General features: G+C 39.7%; 1 protein-coding gene across 4 annotated transcripts in view; it reads right to left on the bottom strand.

Moving 5' to 3' along the window:
- The window catches only part of LOC101741449 (putative fatty acyl-CoA reductase CG5065), a 52,646-nt gene that overhangs the window by 7,105 nt on the left and 23,323 nt on the right, over positions 1 to 22,218 (bottom strand). For 3 of the 4 annotated variants that reach the window (XM_062675360.1, XM_021350965.3, XM_004930719.5), the window contains exons 2-8: positions 11,286 to 11,581; positions 9,890 to 10,006; positions 8,366 to 8,488; positions 7,650 to 7,775; positions 6,860 to 7,013; positions 5,212 to 5,313; positions 309 to 501 (exon numbers count right to left, since the gene is read on the bottom strand). In XM_062675360.1, the coding sequence (XP_062531344.1) occupies positions 309 to 501; positions 5,212 to 5,313; positions 6,860 to 7,013; positions 7,650 to 7,775; positions 8,366 to 8,488; positions 9,890 to 10,006; positions 11,286 to 11,399 (929 nt within the window). In that variant the 5' untranslated portion in view covers positions 11,400 to 11,581. Of the gene's footprint in view, positions 1 to 308; positions 502 to 5,211; positions 5,314 to 6,859; positions 7,014 to 7,649; positions 7,776 to 8,365; positions 8,489 to 9,889; positions 10,007 to 11,285; positions 11,582 to 13,459; positions 13,579 to 22,218 lie in introns of those variants that run through there. The other variant, XM_062675362.1, reaches the window with a different exon arrangement.

Genomic DNA, 22,218 nt, shown 5'->3' with positions numbered 1-22,218 from the left:
AACATATATGGCATTAAATTATTACTACACTACTATAGACACAGTCCTCTGCAGCTCTGTACTGATCCCGAGCTCTTCTCGTACACAAACAGACACAGATCCGACCTATATCTAGCCTTTAGTCCTATACTATACTACTATAGACACAGTCCTCTGCAGCTCTGTACTGATCCCGAGATCTTCTCGTATACAAACAGACACAGATCCGACCTATATCTAGCCTCTAGTCCTATACTACACTACTGTAGACACAGTCCTCTGCAGCTCTGTACTGATCCCTACAGACACTATAGATACACATGACTAACCGTCTTAAATGCGTCCTCCAGGCGCACACGATCATCAGGTTGATAACGGTATCGACCGGGACGAGGTCAGCGACCTTGTCTCCGGAACCCAGCATCGTTCTGAAGATGCCCTTCCCCACAGCGGCGACGATGCCATTAGGACCGTTCCAGTTGTCGACCCAACCTTTCACTGGCTCCCGAACGGAGGAGAGCACTGAAAATCAAAGATGTTTTCTGTAAATCCTCATCGATTTCCTATCGCTCTTCATGTCAAAGTTTTTTTTTTAGAACTGCTTTATTCAGATATTTACATATATACATATGCCGACTCGATATAATGGATTTAAATCTCTCTCTCTCCACTATTGTGTCTTGTCATTCTGTCTTCGTTCATAATAACATAGTCATTACCTACCTATTTCTCAATTTTCAACTGCCCGTATTCCAATTTAAATTATAAATTAAGCTTAGAAAGAAATTCAGTAGGTTTCTGTAGCCGAATGTCCCTTACTTATTACAGAGAAATTTTTAGACATTTTTCCGTCAAAATTAAAGTGCAATTGTGAAATAATTAGTACGTTTTTTATTCAATCTTACGATTCACTTAATAGCAGTATTCAGAGTTTCATTGTCGCCATTCTTTCGTCACGATTTACGACTTTCAAATCAGAAACGTCAAAGAAGTTGACCGGGAAATTTACGACTCTCCTCCTCTTGTCTATCATGACAGAAGTCTTCAAATATAATCTGAATTCCGCTCAGCCTGAGACACGAGTCCTCGTCTCTTTAAGTGTATGAATGGTAGAAGCAAGGAGGACTATCTTGTGTAGGAAACAAGTTGAAAAACTGTCCATCCGTATACATCAAGTTGTTGTTGGAAGAATCACCGAAATAGCGCTAGTGTAGGAAGTGGAAATGATATGAATATACCATTCTTTAACAAAGCGAAGTGTGCTGAGTTTGTATAATTTAATATTTTTCGTGACTTGTGTAGTTAAAAAATATGCAGTATTTAAAATCACAGAAAATATATTTATTATTATTTACGCAAGCACAGTTTCTTTCCTTCCTAATTTAATATCCTTCTTTAATAGTTTATGATGCTGTTTTTTATATCTTCCTTTTTATTGCTTATATGGTTGGACGAGCTCACAGCCAACCTGGTGTTAAGTGGGTACTGGAGCCACTAGTTACTGCCTAAATGTGCCACCCACCTTGAGATATAAGTTCTAAGGTCTCAAGTATAGTAACAACGGCTGTCCCACATTTCAAACCGAAACGCATTACTGCTTCACGACAGAAATAGGCAGGGTGGTGGTACCTACCCGCGCGGACCCACAAGAGGTCCTACCACCAGTAATACTTGCTACTACTATCCACTTGCTACTGTGGCGCCACCTTAATTGGCTGGCTTCCTTTCAACGAACACTTTTTAATAAACTGAGATGGTGCTTCTTACTTCTATCCTCCATATTGAAGTCTCATACATTGTAACATTTACATATATTTACCCACACATTCTTTTAAATGGATTTTTACCATTATTGTTGCGATTGTAACGCGCTGAAGCTTTAGTAACTCATTAAATCTGAAGATCGTGGTGAGAACCCATAAAATAATTGTGTGTGTGTGTGTGTGTGTGTGTGTGTGTGTGTTTGTGTGTGTAATGTAGACAATCGCGCAACTTTAAAACTATTTGTTACTTTCATATTAGTTTGTATCATTATCTTCGGGTTTTCGCGTGTCATAGCCATAAAAACAATTACTTTTACGATTATTTTTTACTGCCTTTAAATTATTTACTACTTTTCGAATATTTTACAGTTTTCGTGATCACGGACGACGGTCAGTCGTGTGTAAAGTCTTCTTTGTCTCCACCTTATCCCACTAGGGGGGGTCGGCACAGCGAATTTTTCTTTTCCATTCTCTCCTCTATCAGCCGTCACCTTAATACTCACGCCTCTTTCTTCCATATCGTTATTCACACACTTTATCCATGTCTGCTTCGGTCGATTTCTTTCTCTTCTACTTTGCTCTACCATTTCCATACATGTCCTAGTCACATGCATCTCTCTACCCTCTACGCATCTTAAGTAGTTTTTATATTTGTTTATTCCCATCGATGGATGATACCTACAGGTTTGCGTAAAGCGATATCTAGTTGGAATTATCTATTTTTTGAAACACACCAACAAAAAAGAAAACCGGCAATTTAATATTAATTCCGTAATCAGCTATTCGTGCAGTATCATATTTGTGAAATACAAACACTTATCAATGACCGACCGTGGTAAATGATAGGCTATCTGTGAAAATTCCCGAGAAAAAACTGATTACGACATTGTAAAAACCTGAAAACCTGGAAAATGCATTGTAATTTATCGTGATTAAAGCAATTTTTTTTTATTTTTTTTTATTGCTTATCTGTTTGGATGAGCTCACAGCCCACCTTGTGTTAAGTGGTTACTGGAGCCCATAAGCATCTACAACGCAAATGCGCCGCACACCTTGAGATATAAGTTCTAAGAAGTTCTAAACGAAGAAGAAATCTTATATTTATACAACCCAATGTGTCCAAGGCAAGAAACTCTTCCTCTAAATGACGTTTTATGGCGTCAGGTAGGTATGTATCCAATACAACACGATTTTACGTTTTCGAGTTACGCAAATTGATGCGAACAACTTACAGCATGAAACTAACTAAAAAATATATATCACAAAACGTCACGTTGGCAACAGTAGATACAGATAATGAATTAAACTTCCATGTTCTTAACTAAGTTTTTTTTTAAATTAATCTTAAATTTTACTTTACTATCCTAACGGCATAATAATGCAAAAGAAGATGTCACGATGATGTCAGAGAAGTAGCTGTCAAATGAAAATTACTAGGTTAGGTTTGTGGAGGGTAAAAGTGAGGAGACAAATTTATAAAGTGTGATAATGGTAATGTGAGCAGTCAATTAGTAATCAAAAAACCGCTGAAATAACGCTACGTTACCAGTGTGTATATACGAATGTGGTAGCTATAAGCTATCTAATAAAATCACTTTTGGCGCCATCTTTGAAATGAAAACTCCTTGCTACGGTGGCGCCACCTTAATTAGGCGCTTTTTGACGGACGTTTTCTTAAACACACAGAGCAGTCATTGCCTTTACCAGGACCTTGAAACCGCGATACGTTAAGACAAATATTTTTTCTGTATGGAAACTAGCGACATCTTGTAGCGGCTACCCCTAAACTTATATGTTGTTAAAGTTAAGACATTTAATTACTGTAGAACTAAACACAGAAAATAAAATATTAAAAATCATATGTACAAGTCTTTATTTGTTATAGATAAATAGATTAAATTTTATCAATGTGTGGTTTCTGAAAATTTACAAAATCCCTCATTAAAAATAAAATATAGGTAATATGTTACTGCCGTCTACAGGAGCAATGAGAGACTAATCGAAGCGAAGCCATCTAGTGGCCGACGCCCGTAAACATTTTTGTTGAATGCTTGAGTTCCTTATCTATAGCTAATTTATGTGTATTATCTATGTATGACCTTTACCCTCCAAAGCTAAGATTGCGTTTTAAAGCACGTTTTTTCTTTTTTTTTATTGCACTTGCAGGCAGACCAGCATACGGCCCACCTGATGGTGAGTGGTTACCGTCGCCCATGGACTTCAGCAATGCCAGGGGCAGAGCCAAGCCGCTGCCTACCGCTGCGTATCTTGAAATATTATTAAAAACGTGAACCAAGATTGTCCTATTTCACTTTAGTGGCCCAATTCCACGTGTAAATTAATCGTGAATCATATCATATATTTTTTTTACACCGATAAGATACGGACGTTATGCAGCCAATTTTTTTTATAAGTGAAATGTTTGATCGTTGATTGCAGTAATGAAAGCGGAATCCGACTTGCGACATATCCGCGATAATTTCGATTCGAGATAACAAAATACGTGCCATCGATTGTGACCATTTTCGAGATATAAGTTCTAAGGTCTCAAGTATAGTTGCAACGGCTGCCCCGCCCTTCAGACCGAAACGCATTACTGCTTCACGGCTGAAATAGACGGAGTGGTAGTACCTATCTGTGCGGACTCACAAGAGGTCCTACCGCTAGTAATTACGCCAATTACAATTTTGCGGGTTTCATTTTTATTGCACGATGTTATTCCTTCACCGTGGAAGCCAATCGTGAACATTTGTTGAGTACCTACGTATGTCATTAGTAAAATTGGTACCCGCCTGCGGGATTCGAACACCGGTGCATCGCTCGATACGAATGCACCGGACGTCTTATCCTTTAGGCCATGACGAAATTCCCAATTTATTACGCACATTAATGTGTTAGCGTATCCGAGTCTGATACGTTTCTGTCTCTTAACCGAAATACGGGTTAGAAGAGGACAAACGATCTATCCAATATCCTATAGTATATATAACCCTTCGCCTGCCGTGTAGGTCACCGGTGCCCTACGCGGCGCACTAAAATAATTATTTCGATTTCTGTTACTAAGTCGCTTAGATTATCTAATTTTGCCTTGTTTGTTTGTTAATGCGTGTTTTAGTCTTGTAGGTCGCTTAGAAACAAATTCATTCCCAGTATCTTCGGATTCGTTTCCCCCAGAGTCAACTAGATATTCCGGTGCCTTCGTAAGAAGATCGCCCATAGACACAGCCCACTGAGTTTCTCGCCGGATCTTCTCAGTGGGTCGCGTTTCCGATCCGGCGGTAGATTCTGCGAAGCACTGCTACTGCTAGGGCCAGTATTAGCGACATATCTGGTTTGAGCCCCTGAGCTCACTTACACGTTAGGGTGAAGCTCAATTATGCTCTCAAAGCTATCAGCATAGGTAGGGGAAAAAATATGAAATCCTCCTGATATTAAAGGGGGATAGATATATATATAAAAGTTAGCTCACCGATTGAAGGTCGTACGATCGCAACTGGTAGGTTCCCGCTCTCCTTGATCAGCATATCCTCGGCCAGAGCCTTCGTGAACGTGTACGTGTTAGGCCTGTGAACTGTGGACCCAAAAAAACAAGAGCATCGATATATTCCACATCTAATACTCGTATAAGGACAACAGATTAAGCCACATTGAAAAGTCCATTCTGTTATAAGTGTTCTTAGCTCTTTGTGCGCTTTCTTACTGGTGGTAGGAATTCTTGTGAGCCCGCACGGGTAGATACCACCGCCCTGCCTATTTCTGCCGTGAAGCAGTAATGCGTTTCGGTTTGAAGGGTGGGGCAGCCGTTGTAACTATACTTGAGACCTTAGAACTCATATCTCAAGGTGGGTGACGACATTTACGAAGTCTATGAGCTTCGATAACCACTTAACACCGGGTGAGTTGTGAACTCGTCCACCCATCTAAGCAATAAATAAATAAAAATAACCGTCGCTATATCGACGCTCTATTAATGCGTATAAAGTGCGGAGCGTCGGAATACCGACTAAAGCGCAGTTCGATTGCATCATAGATAATAAATACACATAAATTAGTCATTAGATATCGACCTGTAAGGACGTGTCGTAGCGCGAGTTACATATAACGTTTTTTTAATAAGATAATAGCATTTATTAAACATTATTAACCATTAAACATTATTTTGTTGTTAATTTAGGATGTTTCTTTTAATGTTTTTCTTAAAGGTTTTTTTTTTTTTTTCAAAAATCCTTTAGCAATTTTTGCAAAATATGTGAAAATAAGCTCAGCACTAATAGGGTTAAGGAAATATGAAACACGTGTGACTCACACAATGAAAGATTTATCGTAGTGTAATAAAAATAAAAACTTGTACAGTGGTGCTTAGTGCGAGTTTTTAAACGTTCTCGATAGCGCAGAAGTTAACGCAATCACCTCGCAGACGGCCCGGCTATCTAGTCAACATCGCTGGGTCATATCGGATGTAGGTGGCAACGGATCGGCCGCACTGGAGATCGATTGGAGAGACCTATGTTCAGTTTACTTAGTCAGAGTTTTTAAAGTTCTCGATAGCGTAAAAGTTAACGCAAATTTGTATGCAGTTGAAACAGCGCCCCTAGCGGCAAACCTAGACAAACGTTCCAACCACATACAAAACTTTAACGCTATCGAGTTAACTTTAACGCTATCGAGAACGTTCGCAACACTACAAGTAGTCAGAGTTTTTAAAGTTCTCGATAGCGTAAAAGTTAACGCAAATTTGTATGCTGTTGAAACAGCGCCACTAGCGGCAAACCTAGACAAACGTTCCAACCATATACAAAACTTTAACGCTATCGAGTTAACTTTAACGCTATCGAGAACGTTCGCAACACTACAAGTAGTCAGAGTTTTTAAAGTTCTCGATAGCGTAAAAGTTAACGCAAATTTGTATGCTGTTGAAACAGCGCCACTGGCGGCAAACCTAGACAAACGTTCCAACCATATACAAAACTTTAACGCTGTCGAGTTAACTTTAACGCTATCGGGAACGTTAAAACACTCGCACCACTACAAGTTTTTATTTTTATTACACTACGATGTTCCTTCATTGCGAGAGTCACGCGCGTGTGTTTAGTTCCGTATCGTCGCGGTGCACTCACCGACTAGGTGCGGCGTGATCCTGTCCACCAGCTCGTCGGGCAGGGTCTGCACCAGCGCGACCACGTGCCCCGGGTCGGCCGGCGGCGCGTACACCGTCTCCTCGACCCTCTCCCTCTCGCAGTTGCAGTACGCCGTCGAAACGTGAACGAGAGCCTGCAATTTGAGGACACGTTTATTTACTTACTAGTGCTCCCCCACTAGTCGAACGAATTCCAACTATACTTATTATTATTAAATTTTTTTATTGCTTAGATGAGTGGACGAGCTCACAGCCCACCTGGTGTTAAGTGGTTACCGGAGCCAATAGACATCTACAACGTAAATGCGTCACCTACCTTGAGATTGAAGTTCTAAGGTCTCAGTATAGTTACAACGGCTGCCCCACCCTTCAAAACGAAACGCATTACTGCTTCACGGTAGAAATAGCCGGGGCGGTGGTACCTACCCGTGAGGACTCACAAGAGGTCCTACCACCAGTAATTACGCAAATTATAATTTTGCGGGTTTGATTTTATTACACGATATTATTCCTTCACCGTGGAAGTCAATTCTGAACATTTGTTTAGTACATATTTCATGAGAAAAATTGGTACCCGCTTGCGGGATTCGAACACCGGTGCATCAATACATACGAATGCACCGGAGGTCTTATCCTTTGAGCCACGATGACTTCAAATGTCAATTATATATGTCAATTATACAAAAGCTATTCCACCGAGATGGGAATCAGTGAAGAGTGTCGCTTTGAAGGTCTGGTCAATGAATCATTGTATGCTAAATGTAGCTCACCACAAGACCGAGCATACGATGGCAGAGCTGGACGAGCTGCTGGGTCCCGAGCATGTTGATCGTGACGGACAGCTTCAGTTTCTCGTCGAATTTCACTGTCGCAGCCGAGTGGAAGACCACCGACACCTGTCAATCATCAGCGTCATGACCACGAGAACTTGCTGTACAACTACGGTAAACGGTACTAGAATCCGTGATCATCAAAAATCAGCTACCTTGAGATATAAAGACATTTTCAGTAATAATGTTTAACAGTTTTTCTTTAGAAAAAGGCAGGAGCTTACCTTTTTTTTTTCTTACCTAATCTGATAGCCTTGAGAGGGTATTTCAGCGTTACCTTAACTAGTAGGTGAGCTCACGGGGCTAAACGTGACGAGGTTGCTAACACGAACCCTAGCAAGAGCGTGCTTCGCAGAAGCTACCACCGGATCGGAAACGCGACCCACTGAGAAGATCCGGCGGGAAACTCAGTGGGTTGTGTCTATGGGTTAATTTACTCGTCGAGCCCTTCGTCGCAAGCGACAGGTTCAACGAAAACTTCCATGTGGCCCTGCGATACGCTAGACACTTAATCCTTTGCTTGTCTAGAGCACTGTCTACTAGGACCATAGTTATTCGATGGGCCATATCTTAGCCAATTAGTTTATCTGTGATCCACCATTAATAAAATGAAAAATAAAAAATCAACAAGGGATTGTTTTTGTGATTGCGCTTACCATTTGACAGAGCAGCATCTGATCGGTCTGACTGATGCCCAGCTCTGGCTCGGTGATGTCCCCGACTATTGGCACTATTTTGTTTAATTCTTGAGGTCGTTCTTTCCTTAAAGTCTCGAACAACTGTTGAAGGTATTTCTTAATAATATTCGATCGAAATAGATCCATCAAAAACCACCTATCGGTACGTTCTTAGAATGATCCCGATATTTCGGGGTGTTCATTTCCCTACCTAATTACCGATAGCCTTGAAAAGCCCTTGTAGTTTCACTGAACTGGAAGGCAAGCTCCCGGAACTATGCCTGAAAGACTGCCTGCCCTAGTAAGGCAATGCTTCGCTAAATCTACCACCAGATCGGACGACCCACTGAGAAGTTCAACTAAGAGTAAAGCAATGGGTTTTCTCTCAGCGTCATAATCACGAGATAGACAAGTGATTTATTCGTGTACATCAAAACAAAAATTGACACAAAAAAGCCACTATTACTAATCCCTTTTATGTGAACTGTGGTCTTTCCCTAATGATAATATGTTAACACTCTAAGCATATTTCACATTGTTATCAGTATTAGGGTCATACAGACATCACGCGCTAGTTGCCTATTCAAAATAATTTCCCAAAAGGCTTCAAATCGTGAGTCATGTTTATTGATTCGTGCACACGCCCCAAAAAGTCTCTAAACAACAAAACCACAAGGCTAAAGCTTAAACAATATGGATACAGCAAAACCGATTATAGTCCGACATTACAATTATAATTTTAATTAAGATAATGTTTTTTCAGAAATACATTAAAGTAGGGTACGCCCATGGTTTTAATGCCACATTAAAACTCCGAGACAGTATCATCTTCAATATCGGGTCTGGACAAACAGACCAATTATTTTATTTATTTATTTTTTATTGCTTAGATGGGTGGATGAGCTCACAGACCACCTGGTGTTAAGTGGTTACCGGAGCCCATAGACATCTACAACGCAAATGCGCCACCCACCCCCTGAGATATAAGTTCTAAGGTCTCAAGTATAGTTACAACGGCTGCCCCACCCTTAAAACCGAAAAGCATTACTGCTTCACGGCAGAAATAGGCGGCTAGGTGGTACCTACCCGTGCCGACTCACAAGAGGTCCTACCACCAGTAATTACGCAAATTATAATTTTGCGGGTCTGATTTTTAATACATAATGTTATTCCTTCATAATGGAAGTCAATCGTATAAAATGATATAAATGCAGTCGTAATGAAACGATAGAGGCAAAAGATAAGTAAGTCGAATATAACAAGTAGAAACTAAGCACTGCTCAAGCGCTTTAAATGTGAATACTTTTGTGAACTCTATGCCCTTTAACGATTAGTAAAAACGCAATGCAGGACGCCCTCAGGCGCGGTGGAGTGATGATCTGTGCAGGGTGGCTGGCAGGAGCTGGATGAGAGAAGCCGAGGATCGTGCTCAGTGGTGAGAAATTGGAGAGGCCTATGTCCAGCAGTGGACTGCTGATGATGATGATGATGAAATAAACTTACTGGTGACTGGGTCAGCTCCGTTAGTCGTGACGCGACGTCCTGTCCTCGCTTCGGTCGCATCAACAGGTATATCTTCTTTATTTTCGGACAACTCCTAAGCAGTTTCTCGACAAGGACCTGAAATCTCAAATCTTTACAAATTCCCGTTCACACGTGTACCTCTGTCGAGTGCTGGGAAAAATCGAACCGAAACTCCTGGGTTTGGGTGGCCTAGGGATTTGGAAATACAAGTATGCAGTGACTAGAATGGTACCTCAATGTTCTGTTGTGTCTCAAGCGCCGGGAAACCATGGTACCTCAATATTCTGTCGTCTACAACAGGAGTCATTGTGGCAACTTCCAAGACAATCAAGGCGAAAAGTCCAACAAAGAACATAACAGGTCGGATTGGCTATTGCATACTAAATTCAAGTCAGTTGTATCAAGATAGACGTTTTGAAAGCACACATTTTCAATTTCAATACACACAGATTCAAAAAAAGCCGAAAGCTCTGTGAATTACCGACGAACCAATGTATGGGGCTAATATTTTCTTTTTAATTACTCAGTACTCATTAAAATCAATTTGTTAGACAACTTCAAAATAGCAAAAAAATATATATTTCTATTTACTCTAATTTTTTCTCATACATATGCCCTTAGAGCTCTGAAGAGCCGGTTTGAGAATTTTTTGACAGCAGGTTCTGCCTGAACCGATTTTGATGTTGTTTTTTTTTATTACAGAAAACCTAATGCTTCTCTTATCTCTTTGAGTGATCCTTAGTTAAGCATTTTTAATCGACTGGATCGAACTCATTTTTTTTTGTCGATTTTCTTTTTTTTTTCAAAGCTTTATTTTAATACGCTTTTATTAGCTTCAGACGTATGTATGTTAGTATATAACGGAATCTTTGAACATGATTTTGACCCCCTTCAAAACGTTGGATTAACTCGAAATTTGGCACACTTATTAAGGACCAATGACAATTCAATATTAATAAAATAAATTGAAAAAATTGAAATTCGACTAAAAAATGAAAAATAAATAATAGTTTAAAAAAACTAAAAAAATACGCTTTCATAGAAAATCTGACTAAAAATAGAAAATAAATTTTAATAAATTTGAATTAAAAATAGTGTAAGAAAAAATGATTTTATTGTAAAAAAAGCGTGGGGTGCATGGTATCAGTAATTATAAATATTTTATGAACAGATATGAGTAGAAGGGTTATTTTGATAATATCCTGAAAAGCTCCCCACGCTTTTTTTACAATAAAGTAATTTTTTCTTACATTATTTTTAATTAAAATTTACTTTCTATTTTTTAGTTGGATTTTCTATAAAAGCGTTTTTTTTTTGTTTTTGTTAAATTTTCTAGTTTTTATATTAACTTAAAAACAAACACATTGGACTTCACCTTCCCCATGAAGCCGGTGCCGCCCGTGACAAAAACCGATTTCTCCGCATAGAACTCGGCGACCGGGGTGTAGTCACTGCCGCTTGAATAATTCGCGCCAACACAAGACGCCATCTTGCCGACGAGCCGTTTACTAACAAAACGCTATAAGCAATTGCTGCTTTTGAACATCAAATGCCGTCGCCACCAGTTCGGTTATAGGAAGATACGTTTGCGGAAGCCAAATGATTTGTTGCTACGTCAGTTCTGTCCGAATGTTTTGAGCATGGCTATGTTTTGGATGGTTTTTTTTTTACCTGTAACAAATACATAAAAACATATTTATATTTTATATTTACTAACAATCACGCCACGTTAACTGGTCCCGTGCTGAGTTCGTAAAGAACTTGTGTTACAGGTACCAGATAACGGAAATAAATGTAAGATTTTTATTATACACATACATATATTTAATATACATCCATAGCCCTGGAAAAGACATTTATATTTATCATACAAATATCTTCCCTTGGCGGGATTCGAACCCGCGACCCCCTTGTGTAGTGACCATGTCACTTACCGCTACACCAGACGGCTACACCAAATGTTAGTCTATTTAATGGCGGAACGCGTTATGTGCTTATTTCTGTGATGGAACCACAGGACTTTGTAGTCTTAAGAATGGAATAGTTACTCGATTCAGAATTCCACATCATATCTTCATTTGTACGGTGCTTTCATATCGATGATTTCATCATGACTTGCCAATTACGATCGCGTTTCACGATAAGTATTATCCAATAAAATATCATCGACAAATGCACAATCAATAAATACCATTAAGGAAATCGTATAGAGTTTGGTCGAGAATAAATAATCGAATTAAATAATGTTAAAAATTTCGCACAGAAGTCTTAACTTTTCTAGTTTTTCTTAAGGATAGTTTGATCCTTTTTTTCGATCAACAACAATAATCGCAATATTAAAGGTCCATTAATCCTAATTTTTTACAATTTTTACGATGTCCATGGACTCCATGGATCACATGATAGCTGGAAGGTCGTCCCCGAAACGTCCTATCTAGAGAGGTTGTAACTTCAGCAGCTATGAGCAGCGATTCTTAGAGTCAATAAATTGTGGTTCTAAGTCTCCTACTCCTTCGAATACATATAGCCCCGAGATTGGATCTCGTCCGTGGATGTCCGACCAGCGTTTCATTATCCGTTTCAGTTCCGTTCACAGTTCTCGTCGACTCCGACGAAGAGTTCGACGTGCAACCTAACCCAGAGACACAATCCGTTCAGTTTCTCGCCGGATCTTTCGGTGAGTCGCGATTCCGATCCGGTGGTAGATTCAGCGAAGCACTGCTATTACTAAGGCCAGTTTTAGTAAGCTCTATGAGGCTGAGCCCCGTGAGCTAACCCATCAGCCACAGTGCAATCCGTATAGCCCATCAAATCTATTTACCGATAGGTAAACAAAAAAACAAATCGTCTCATTGTTGTTGACACAGCGGACAGACATGGCTGTGCGCTTGGGTGTACCAAAGCCATGAAAATTTATCAGTACATAGAGACTCCATGAATCCTAAATGCAGTATTAACTGGAGTGCAAACTGGTATTTAGTTTTGGAGCCAATGGACATTGCAACGTGAACGCTTCCAACCCACCTTGAAACATGAGGCTTAAATCTCAATTTTATAGTGTAACGGTTGTCTTTCAAACCGAAAAGCAATGCTTCGCGGCGAGAATAGGAAAATGGTAGTGGAATTTACTCATGCGAGCTCACAAGAGGCCTTACTAGTAGACCATTTATAACATAATATCAAGCTTTAACCTAGTGACCTGAATCTCTGTTGCTATTGCACCAGAATGCAGAACCACTATTCTCGTCTACGTTTGAGGCAGCCGTTTGAGCAGTTTGATTTCGCCTAGTCTAATTTTATAAATGTAATCCCAAATAAGACTGTGATGCAGGAAGGTTTTAGCCTGCAAGAGGGATGAATAGGATTCGGAGAATCATGATTATCGGTGACAGGACGTCAGCTGCTAATGACCAGCATCCTGGATAAATCCCATAGGAATTTTCGGAGGCATCCTGCATCCTGTATGCCCGAAATATACTGTAATTTTAATATAGCAAGAGAGATAAATACTTTAATAATATAACAATTTAAAACAGCGCGCCAACTTACAAGAGAACAAAAAGAAATACAACTCGATTAACTTGATCACTTAAACAATACTGTCCACTTTCTTTTGTAGTTTTAATAATAACATTTTTTCATTTATTTTAAATGAAAAATAAAATATGTTTCGTTAACAGCAAATCACGTCTGTTATGTCATTCTGTCATAATGACAGCTGTCAGGATGGAACTCGGAGTGAGAATAGAGAATATTTACATTACTTTGATAGCAGGAAATTTAAAGACAGATAAATAAACCAGGCGTTGGTATGTGCAAACATTTCACGAGAAAAAAGTATTGAAATGTATTAACGAATTTCAACGTTTTAAATCGCAGAATATCCGACTATTGGTAGTAGTGTTAGTAGTATTGGTCTGACCAAGTTGAGGACCAAATTAATGCAGTACTGTGCAACGATTGACGAACAGATGTGTTTGCTCTTTGTCTGGATGTTTCTTATTTATACATTTGTATATATTTAAACGTATATATGTGTGTTTGTCACTCTCTGGTACCCATAACACAGGGAGTCCTGAATTGCGGCCGGATAACCTTGAGTGATTTGTACCCAGTTATTACTAATCAAGTTTTAATTATGTCTATGACTCGTAATAGCCAAAGAAAATACTATGGTGGCCTCTGACTAATGCACCTAAGTTGGAGTGACAGGTTTGTAAGACAGTGTAGAATACTTAGTATAAGACGCCACTGACTAGAGCGAGTTTTTTAACGTTCTCGATAACGTAAAAGTTAACTAAAATTTGTATGGAGTTGGAACAGCGCCCCTAGCGGCAAACATCCTTACGTTTTAAAAAAATCGCACTAAGCACATAGATAAAACGACTACATACGAGCGGCCTTGGAGGCGCGAATTCAGGAGACCAGCGTAGATTGATGATTATGGGCACTCGATACCAGAGGAGGCGTGGGCCATAGCAATAAGGAACGGCAGTTATTACAATTCCAGTACTTTGATAAAAATAATGCTGATAGCACACCGCAATAAATATTCACTATCTAAATACCATTTCATAAATAGGTCATTAGCAAACGTAGGTACGCTCTGTCTATCTGTTGATAAAAACGTGACCTTATTGAATGCTGCAATTAAAGGCTTCTTCTTCTAACCCCTATTCCACATTATGTGTTTTTTTAGGAAGGAAGAATTACTGGTGACCCGAAAGTCTTTCCAGCTTCAAAAGGACAAGTGGGCGAGCAAAAGCTCAGCCAAGAGGGATGCAATTAGCTATAAGCTGCCCGAGCGCCTCCAAAAGAGACCTAACAACTCAAGGGCAGCTGCTTCGCGAATGAATTTACCACCGGATCGGAATCGCGACCCGCTGAGAAGATCCGGCGAGATTTATCTCTGGTGGTAGGACTCTTGTGAGACCGCACGGGTAGGTACCACCACCCCGCCTATTTCCGCCATGAAGCAGTAATGCGTTTCGGTTCGAAGGGTGGGGTAGCCGTTGTAACTATACTGAGATCTTAGAACTTATATCTCGAGGTGGGTGGCGCATTTACGTTGTAGATGTCTATGGGCTCCATTACCCACTTAACACCAGGTGGGCTGTGAGCTCGTCCATCCATCTAGGCAATAAAAATAAAAAAAAACGGGCTGATGCATGAGTTAGGGCATTGTGTGGTGTCGGTATAGCATGTCCTCTTGTCATGGTGCAAAGGAATTAGACATGAGTTTCACGACTAGCCACCTGCCTGATGTCAATCCTTCATGGGTTAAATCTCCAGTAGTAGATCCATTCTAACGTACCATATGGAGTAAACATTTTTGTTTCTTCTTTTGGTATTTATTTTACTTCGTCCGTTTCTTGTTCTATGATTATTGCGAATTAAATGTTTTAATGATGACCGTGGTACAAATTACGCGTGTTGTGATTTATTGGTTTTCTTATTTTTCCTTATATATTATTATATAGTTAAGTGATTGAGGAGAAAGACGTAGCAACTCACAACCTGCCTAATGTTAAATGGTTAATAAACCTCCATAGACTTGAAAACGTGAATAGCGTCACCCCATAGACACAGCCCACTGAGCTTCTCGCCGGATCTTCTCAGTGGGTCGCGATTCCGATCCGGTAGTAGATTCGAAGCACTGCTCTTGCTTAGACCAGTGTTAACAAATTATCTCAGATTGAACCACTGAGCTCATCTACCCGTCCCAGCGTAGCTGGAATATTTAGGCTACCAGCAAATAGGTAGGGAAAATCTGTCACTGCATGAGATCGAAATCTCTATCGTAAATACAAATAGATAGGATTTACCTACCCGTGTGGACTTGCATTTCGTTCTACCACTAATAAATACCGATTCGACATCTCTAAACTCTGGTATTGCACTCAAAGAACGCTGCTTTCGATTCTCCGTTGAATACAGAAGATGATATGGGGGTGCTATTCTGCACACACGTCTTATATAACGCACAAGAGTCTCCTTTGAGGACCCTGAATTCGTAACCATTATTCATTAATTACTTGAACTATAATTGTAACTATAATTGAGACCTTAGAACTTATATCTCAAGGTGGGTGGCGTATTTACGTTGTAGATGTCTATGGGCTCCAGTAACCACTTAACACCAGGTGGGCTGTGAGCTCGTCCACTCGTCTAAGCAATAAAAAAAAAAATTGTTACTTGCATTTGTAAGGTTTATTGTAAAATAATTAAAAAAATAAAATGTATCATGTTAAAGTTAAGGCAATTATCGGATTGCCAAATAGCAACACTGTTGGTGTGAGCAATGGCAGTAGTGGGGACGTGACATAATAAAAAAGGCGGTAGTCTGAAAAAACGGGTCAGAAAGCAGTGTATTCTGTAGTGAGCAGATATTTAAGGATTGTACAAGTGGAGTTACAAATAAAGCAATATAGAATTAAGTGAACTATTGCAATCTGTGTATTTATTTCTTGGCTTTGGAACCAGAGTTTTTTTACACATTTATGACTCATTTTGTCACGTTTGCGAGTAAGGGCGCGGCCGTTGCATAAGCCGAGCTGTTCTAGATTAATAAAATTTTGTCTTATAATTACAAGAACACTATCTTTAGAATGATTGATAGATCTTATCGTTCTATTATCGGTTCGTTTTGTAACCGCGATAATGGATTTTCGTGTTAGCTACGTAGGTACGTCCGCATAGCTCTGGTGAACAGTGTACTTAGTGCGAGGTTTTTAACGTTATCGATAGCGTAAAAGTTAACTCAAATTTGTATGCAGTTGGAACAGCGCCCCTAGCGGCAAACGTAGGCAAACGTTCCAGCTCCATACAAATTTGAGTTAACTCTTACGCTATCGAGAACTTTAAAAAACTCGCGATAAACACACAGCTGAGCTCAAGGTGCATCTGTTGTTAGGCGGTGCCTTAGTAACGCCGCTCGACTTGAAAAACAAATAACAACTTATGTATAAACCTATAAATATGTTATTATGTAATAAAATTTTATAAATTTTGATACTGAAACTTAAAATGTAATTCTTAATGATTTAACCTAAAAGTACATATTATTATCCCCAACACGCTTCGTCAGATTATAGAAACAGAGTTATCAGCAGCAAATTGGTTACTTATGACGCTTGTAGCTAGCTGAAAGTAAGTTTTGTACTTTTTGACGAAGCATGCTGTATAAACCTTGTCTCACTCTACCGGTCATCGTCCTCGTCGAACCCGTCGCTTGCGACGAAGGGCTCGACGAGCGAACTAACCCATAGACACAGCCCATTAAGTTTCTCGCCGGATTTTCTCAGTGGGTCGCGTTTCCGATCCGGTGGTAGATCCTGCGAAGCACTGCTCTTGCTAGGGTCAGTGTTAGCAACTCTCCGGTTTGAGCCCCGTGAGCTCACCTACAAACGTTAGGGTGAAGCTGAAATAGCCTCTCAAGGCTATCAGATTAGGTAGGCAGGGAAAGAAAAAAAATATGTCTCACTCTTCTAATTGGAAGTCGGGACTGCTTCGCGACACGAATAAACAGGATGTTGGTGACTAACTTCTGAGACACACATTATTACACGTAATTACAGATTTTGTCAGTTTCAATGAGTCGTCGCGGACTAAACGATAAGACGTCCGGTGAATGTGAGTATGTTGATCCACTGTGTCGGACACATGGTGGAATAGAAATCTAACCCGCCAAAAATATAGGTTTCGTAGATTCTGTAGTAAGACGTCTTGTAAATTCGCACGGGTAGGTACCACCGCCCTGCCTGTTTCTGCCGTGAAGCAGTAATGCGTTTCGGTTTGAAGGGTGGGGCAGCCGTTGTAACTATACTCTCATTTAATCTGCTTTAGGTGAGCGTAAATAATGAAGACTTCCTTGTTCCTAGCTGATGGAGAAGGTGCATGGTGGAGAGTCTTGCACCATAACGATACAAGACGGACCTGACGCGGGGCAGAGGGTCAAGGTTAAAATACCGGAGATTCCTTACAGGTTCTGATCAGGTCGATGGTCGAATGGAGTGGGAGTGAATTGCGAGAGCTATATATATTGAGAGCTTAGAACTTATAACTCAAGGTAGATGGCGGCATTTACGTTGTAGATGTCAATGGGCTCCAGTAACCACTTAACATCAGGTGGGCTGTGACCACCCACCTAAGCAATAAAAATAAAAAAAGTACACAATAGTGTCAGTACAACGGCCGCCCCACCCTTCAAACCGAAACGAATTACTGCTTCACGGCAGAAATAGGCAATTAACAGCAGGTGACCCGTAAGCACTTCCAACTATCTAAGCAATAAAAAACAGATCCGCGTAATATTAGGTACGTATTTATTTAGGAAAATTGTTGTTTGGAATAGTGTCGGACAATTGATCGGCTAATGTCTAAGACAATACGAACTCGCTTTCCGCAAATTATTCACATTACAAGTAAAGTCGACGGCTGTCGATCAATAACATTGACAACGAAACTGTGACCTCATTTCATGAAATAACATTAACGTCTTCTCGTGAACCGGGTTTTCCTAAGAGCGTAGCGTAAGCGACAGCGGGAAGCGTTTTATGTACACTAATGCTCCCTCATTAGTTTAATGAATTTAAATTATAAGTTTGAACATTATCATGGTTCCATTGTCAAGTACTATTATACTTCTAATCAAAGATTTCGCCAAGACTACATACACTATAGACAAACAATATTAATCTATTCTCAGTTGACCACAGATTTTAATAAATAGTATAAATAATAAACTAAATAGTATATACACGTGTGTGTCTGTGTAAAATACATGGTAATCTGTGTAATGTTTTTTTTAATTGTTTTAATGTATTTTTTATGCATAATTTAAAAAAAATCAACATTCTGCACTCCTTCTCTATATTCTATATAACTATAAGTGTGGGAAATTTTTATACTCCTCCGTCCGCGCAATTTTCGTAAAAAGGGGTAAAGTTTTTGCTTTACGTATTAATATATAGATGAACATGGCCGTATTATTGTTAAAGGGCACAATCCTTTACCACCCTTTTGATTTGATAGTTAACGAAACGGACATTAATTATGCTAACAATTTAATTTAGCAAAAACAAACGCTCTATATGCAAACCGAACTAATAAATAATTTCATTTTCTTTTTTTTAGCCCGTTGTTTTATACTGGTGGGGGATAGATATTAGAGGGAAGCTATAAAATTATTGTATTCATATCGATCTTCGATGCACTTCCAAAATTTCAAGCAAATCAGTTAATCAGCCGTCTTCAAGTCTGCAAAATAGACTTTCAAAGATACCGTTATACCAGCCTAATAAAAACGGGTTAAAAGAGACGGTGAGAAAGAAGACAGTGAAAGAAAGAGATAGTGCCAGTGATATAGGCATAGGAAATAATCAATTATAATACTTCCGAACGTTTCAATTCTATCTAGTAGCAAAATTAAATGACGTGAATAAAAAGAGACAAGCATATCCAATCTTGAAGAGAAAGAGATGGAAAATTTCGGACAGCTTCGCACGTGCTTTTTATCACCAAATAAAAAGAGAATATCATCGATATACATTGTCCAAATTAATTGAGTTTCCACAAGGATAAATCAAATTAATAAAAATTTCATTATTATCAAATTTATTTCATTATCAAATATCATCATCAAAATCATTATCAAAATCGTCATCATCATCAAAAGGATTATCAAAATCGGTTCACTTATTACAGGAAAATACTGAGGAAACATACATTCGAATTGAGAGTCCCGGTATTTTTATTGAAGTCGATTAAAATTTTGCTCATGAGATATATAAATGTGAGATGGCATAATAGAACAAAGCAATACTTCCTCAAGTGTTTCACAATTAATTTTATTTCTCGTCTTAACCACGGAACGCCTTACCTCTGACCCTTTTTTTTGACAACCAACTGACAATGACATGGTAAATACACAGATTAAACTAAACTATTCTGACATAATCTATACTTCTATACTAATATATAAATATACAGTGATTTTTACGGATGTTCCGTTATAACTACTGAACCGTGCATCCGATTGATTTGACACTTGGTATCCATGTAGAAAATACATGTACTTAATGGATAGGCTAATATTTATATGAGTATTGGACTCCCTATACCAGTTGCGGGGGCGTAAGTGATGAGAATCTTTGTGGGGGTGAGAAATAATAATGTTAATTTTAAATGACCAGCCAAGCGGACGGGTACAGCAAGTAATATATATATATATAAAAAACAAATCGCTGCAAATTAAGCCACGCCCTTACACGCTAAGCGCTTTCACATTGTAACTGTAAGCGGTAAGAGATCGTACTTAGACAATGCTCGTTGAAAACGAAACGTAGCCGCTAGTGGTGAACGGTCACCTCCTATCGGACAGTGACCGTTCAATTACTTTACTATTGACGGAATATAACTGTAGCTCTTAAACGTATGCTTACCAGATGCCATCTCTTCTTCAATCCGTGTTCAACAAATGCTTTTTTTATTACCCTTGTGTCGGATGAGCATACGACCCACCTGATGGTGAGTGGTTACCATGGACTTCAGCAATGCCAGAAGCAAAGTCAAGTCGCTGCCTACCGTTAAGTACTCTTCACAAGCCTCGTTTGAAAAAGGATATGTCATAGAGCTCGGGAACTACCGTGGAGAGGAGCTCATTCCAAAGCCGGATGGTACGTGGCAAAAAAGATTTCTGGAAACGCACTGCGGGTGAACGCAGTGGCTCCAGGTAGTATGGATGAACTCTACTTCGGTAGCGGTCGGTGCGATGGTATAAACGAGATGGTGGTATCATCTCAAGCAATTCCTCAGAGCACTCCCCATGGAACATACGGTACAAATACAGAGGGAACCGAAGTCTGAGTGTAGGTTTTATTGCTTAAATAGGTGGACGAGCTCACAGCTCACCTAATGTTAAGTGATTACCGGAGCCCATAGAAATCTACATCGTAAATGCCGCCACCCACCTTGAGATATGAGTTCTCAGATCTCAAGTATAGTTACAACGGCTGCCCCACCCTTCAAACCTTCCTAAAAATCTTCCTTATAGGCTTCTCCGGTCACCGTCCTCGCCGAACCCGTCGCTTGCGACGAAGGGCTCGACGAGTATATCAACCCATAGACACAGCCCACTGAGTTTCTCGCCGGATCTTCTCAGTGGGTCGCGTTTCCGATCCGGTAATAGATTCTGCGAAACACTGCTCTTGCTAGGGCCAGTGTTAGCATCACTCCAGTTTGAGCCCCGTGAGCTCACCTATACGTTAGGGTAACGCTGAAATAACCTCTCAAGGCTATCAGCATAGGTAGAAAAAAAATCGACTCTGAAACGGCTTGATCGTTTTCAATCTCATTTTGAAAATCTTCATCAGATTGGCCTAACGGGTCCTGTTGAGTTTGATCGATCCGCCAACCAAGCGAGCCGGATTTTATTAATAAGGAACATAGAGGTCTTTTTTTTCGTTACATGTTCCTAAAAAAAAAATATCAAGGCAGCATCTGTGAGCTTCAGCTCTGGGTGTCCATGTGAAAATCGATCGAGCAACGACCTTGTTTGACCTCGATCGATCACAAGGTGAAGGCCGGTTGTTGTACAGTGGGCTTTTGTCCTGTCGTGCGTAATGTTGGACCCGATTTGTAGCTAAGGAAACATTATGCTACTAATTGCGCTCGCAATGATCGATATTCCTGGATTATTTTATATATTTTTTTCGCAGAAATCACTTCCCTACAGATTAATCTGGGTATAAAATGTATATTTCGATATATTTTTTTATTAAGTCTACTTTTAATGTGTTACAAAAGACGTTGTAGTTATTTGGATTGTTACTTTTGCTTGGTAGACCTAGAGAGCATACAACATATTATGTTAGAAGAATACGAAGATACGATACGATACGAAGCTACTATTGCTGTACTATTGCTGAATCGTTTTTGGATGAATTAAAATGTTACATAAATAAATAACTTGGAACAACTGGGAACTTTTGTACTGGTGGCGAGACTGCACGGGTAGGTACCACCACCCTGCCTATTTCTGCCGTGAAGCAGTGACGCGCAGGTCAGAGGTGCTGATCCGTGTGGACTTGCGACTTTTTGGGGTTGCGCAAATTTGGTGATTTTGTTGGTTTTTGGGTTTTTCTAGTTTCCAATGTGAAGAATTTCCATCGAACTAGTTTCTCTGTCCGGTAGATTAAATGTTGTAAGTCGTGTTGAGATTACTGATGCTTAGACTTCTTGTGAGTCCGCGCGGATAGGTACCACCAGCCTGCCTATTTTTGCCGTGAAGCAGTAATGTGTTTGAAGGG

The sequence above is a fragment of the Bombyx mori genome, chromosome 23 (assembly GCF_030269925.1).
Source record: "Bombyx mori chromosome 23, ASM3026992v2".
In the NCBI taxonomy this organism is placed as follows: Eukaryota; Metazoa; Arthropoda; class Insecta; order Lepidoptera; family Bombycidae; genus Bombyx; species Bombyx mori.
The sequence above is the reverse complement of the archived record's forward strand: the minus strand, read 5'-3'. Positions and strand labels throughout refer to the sequence as shown.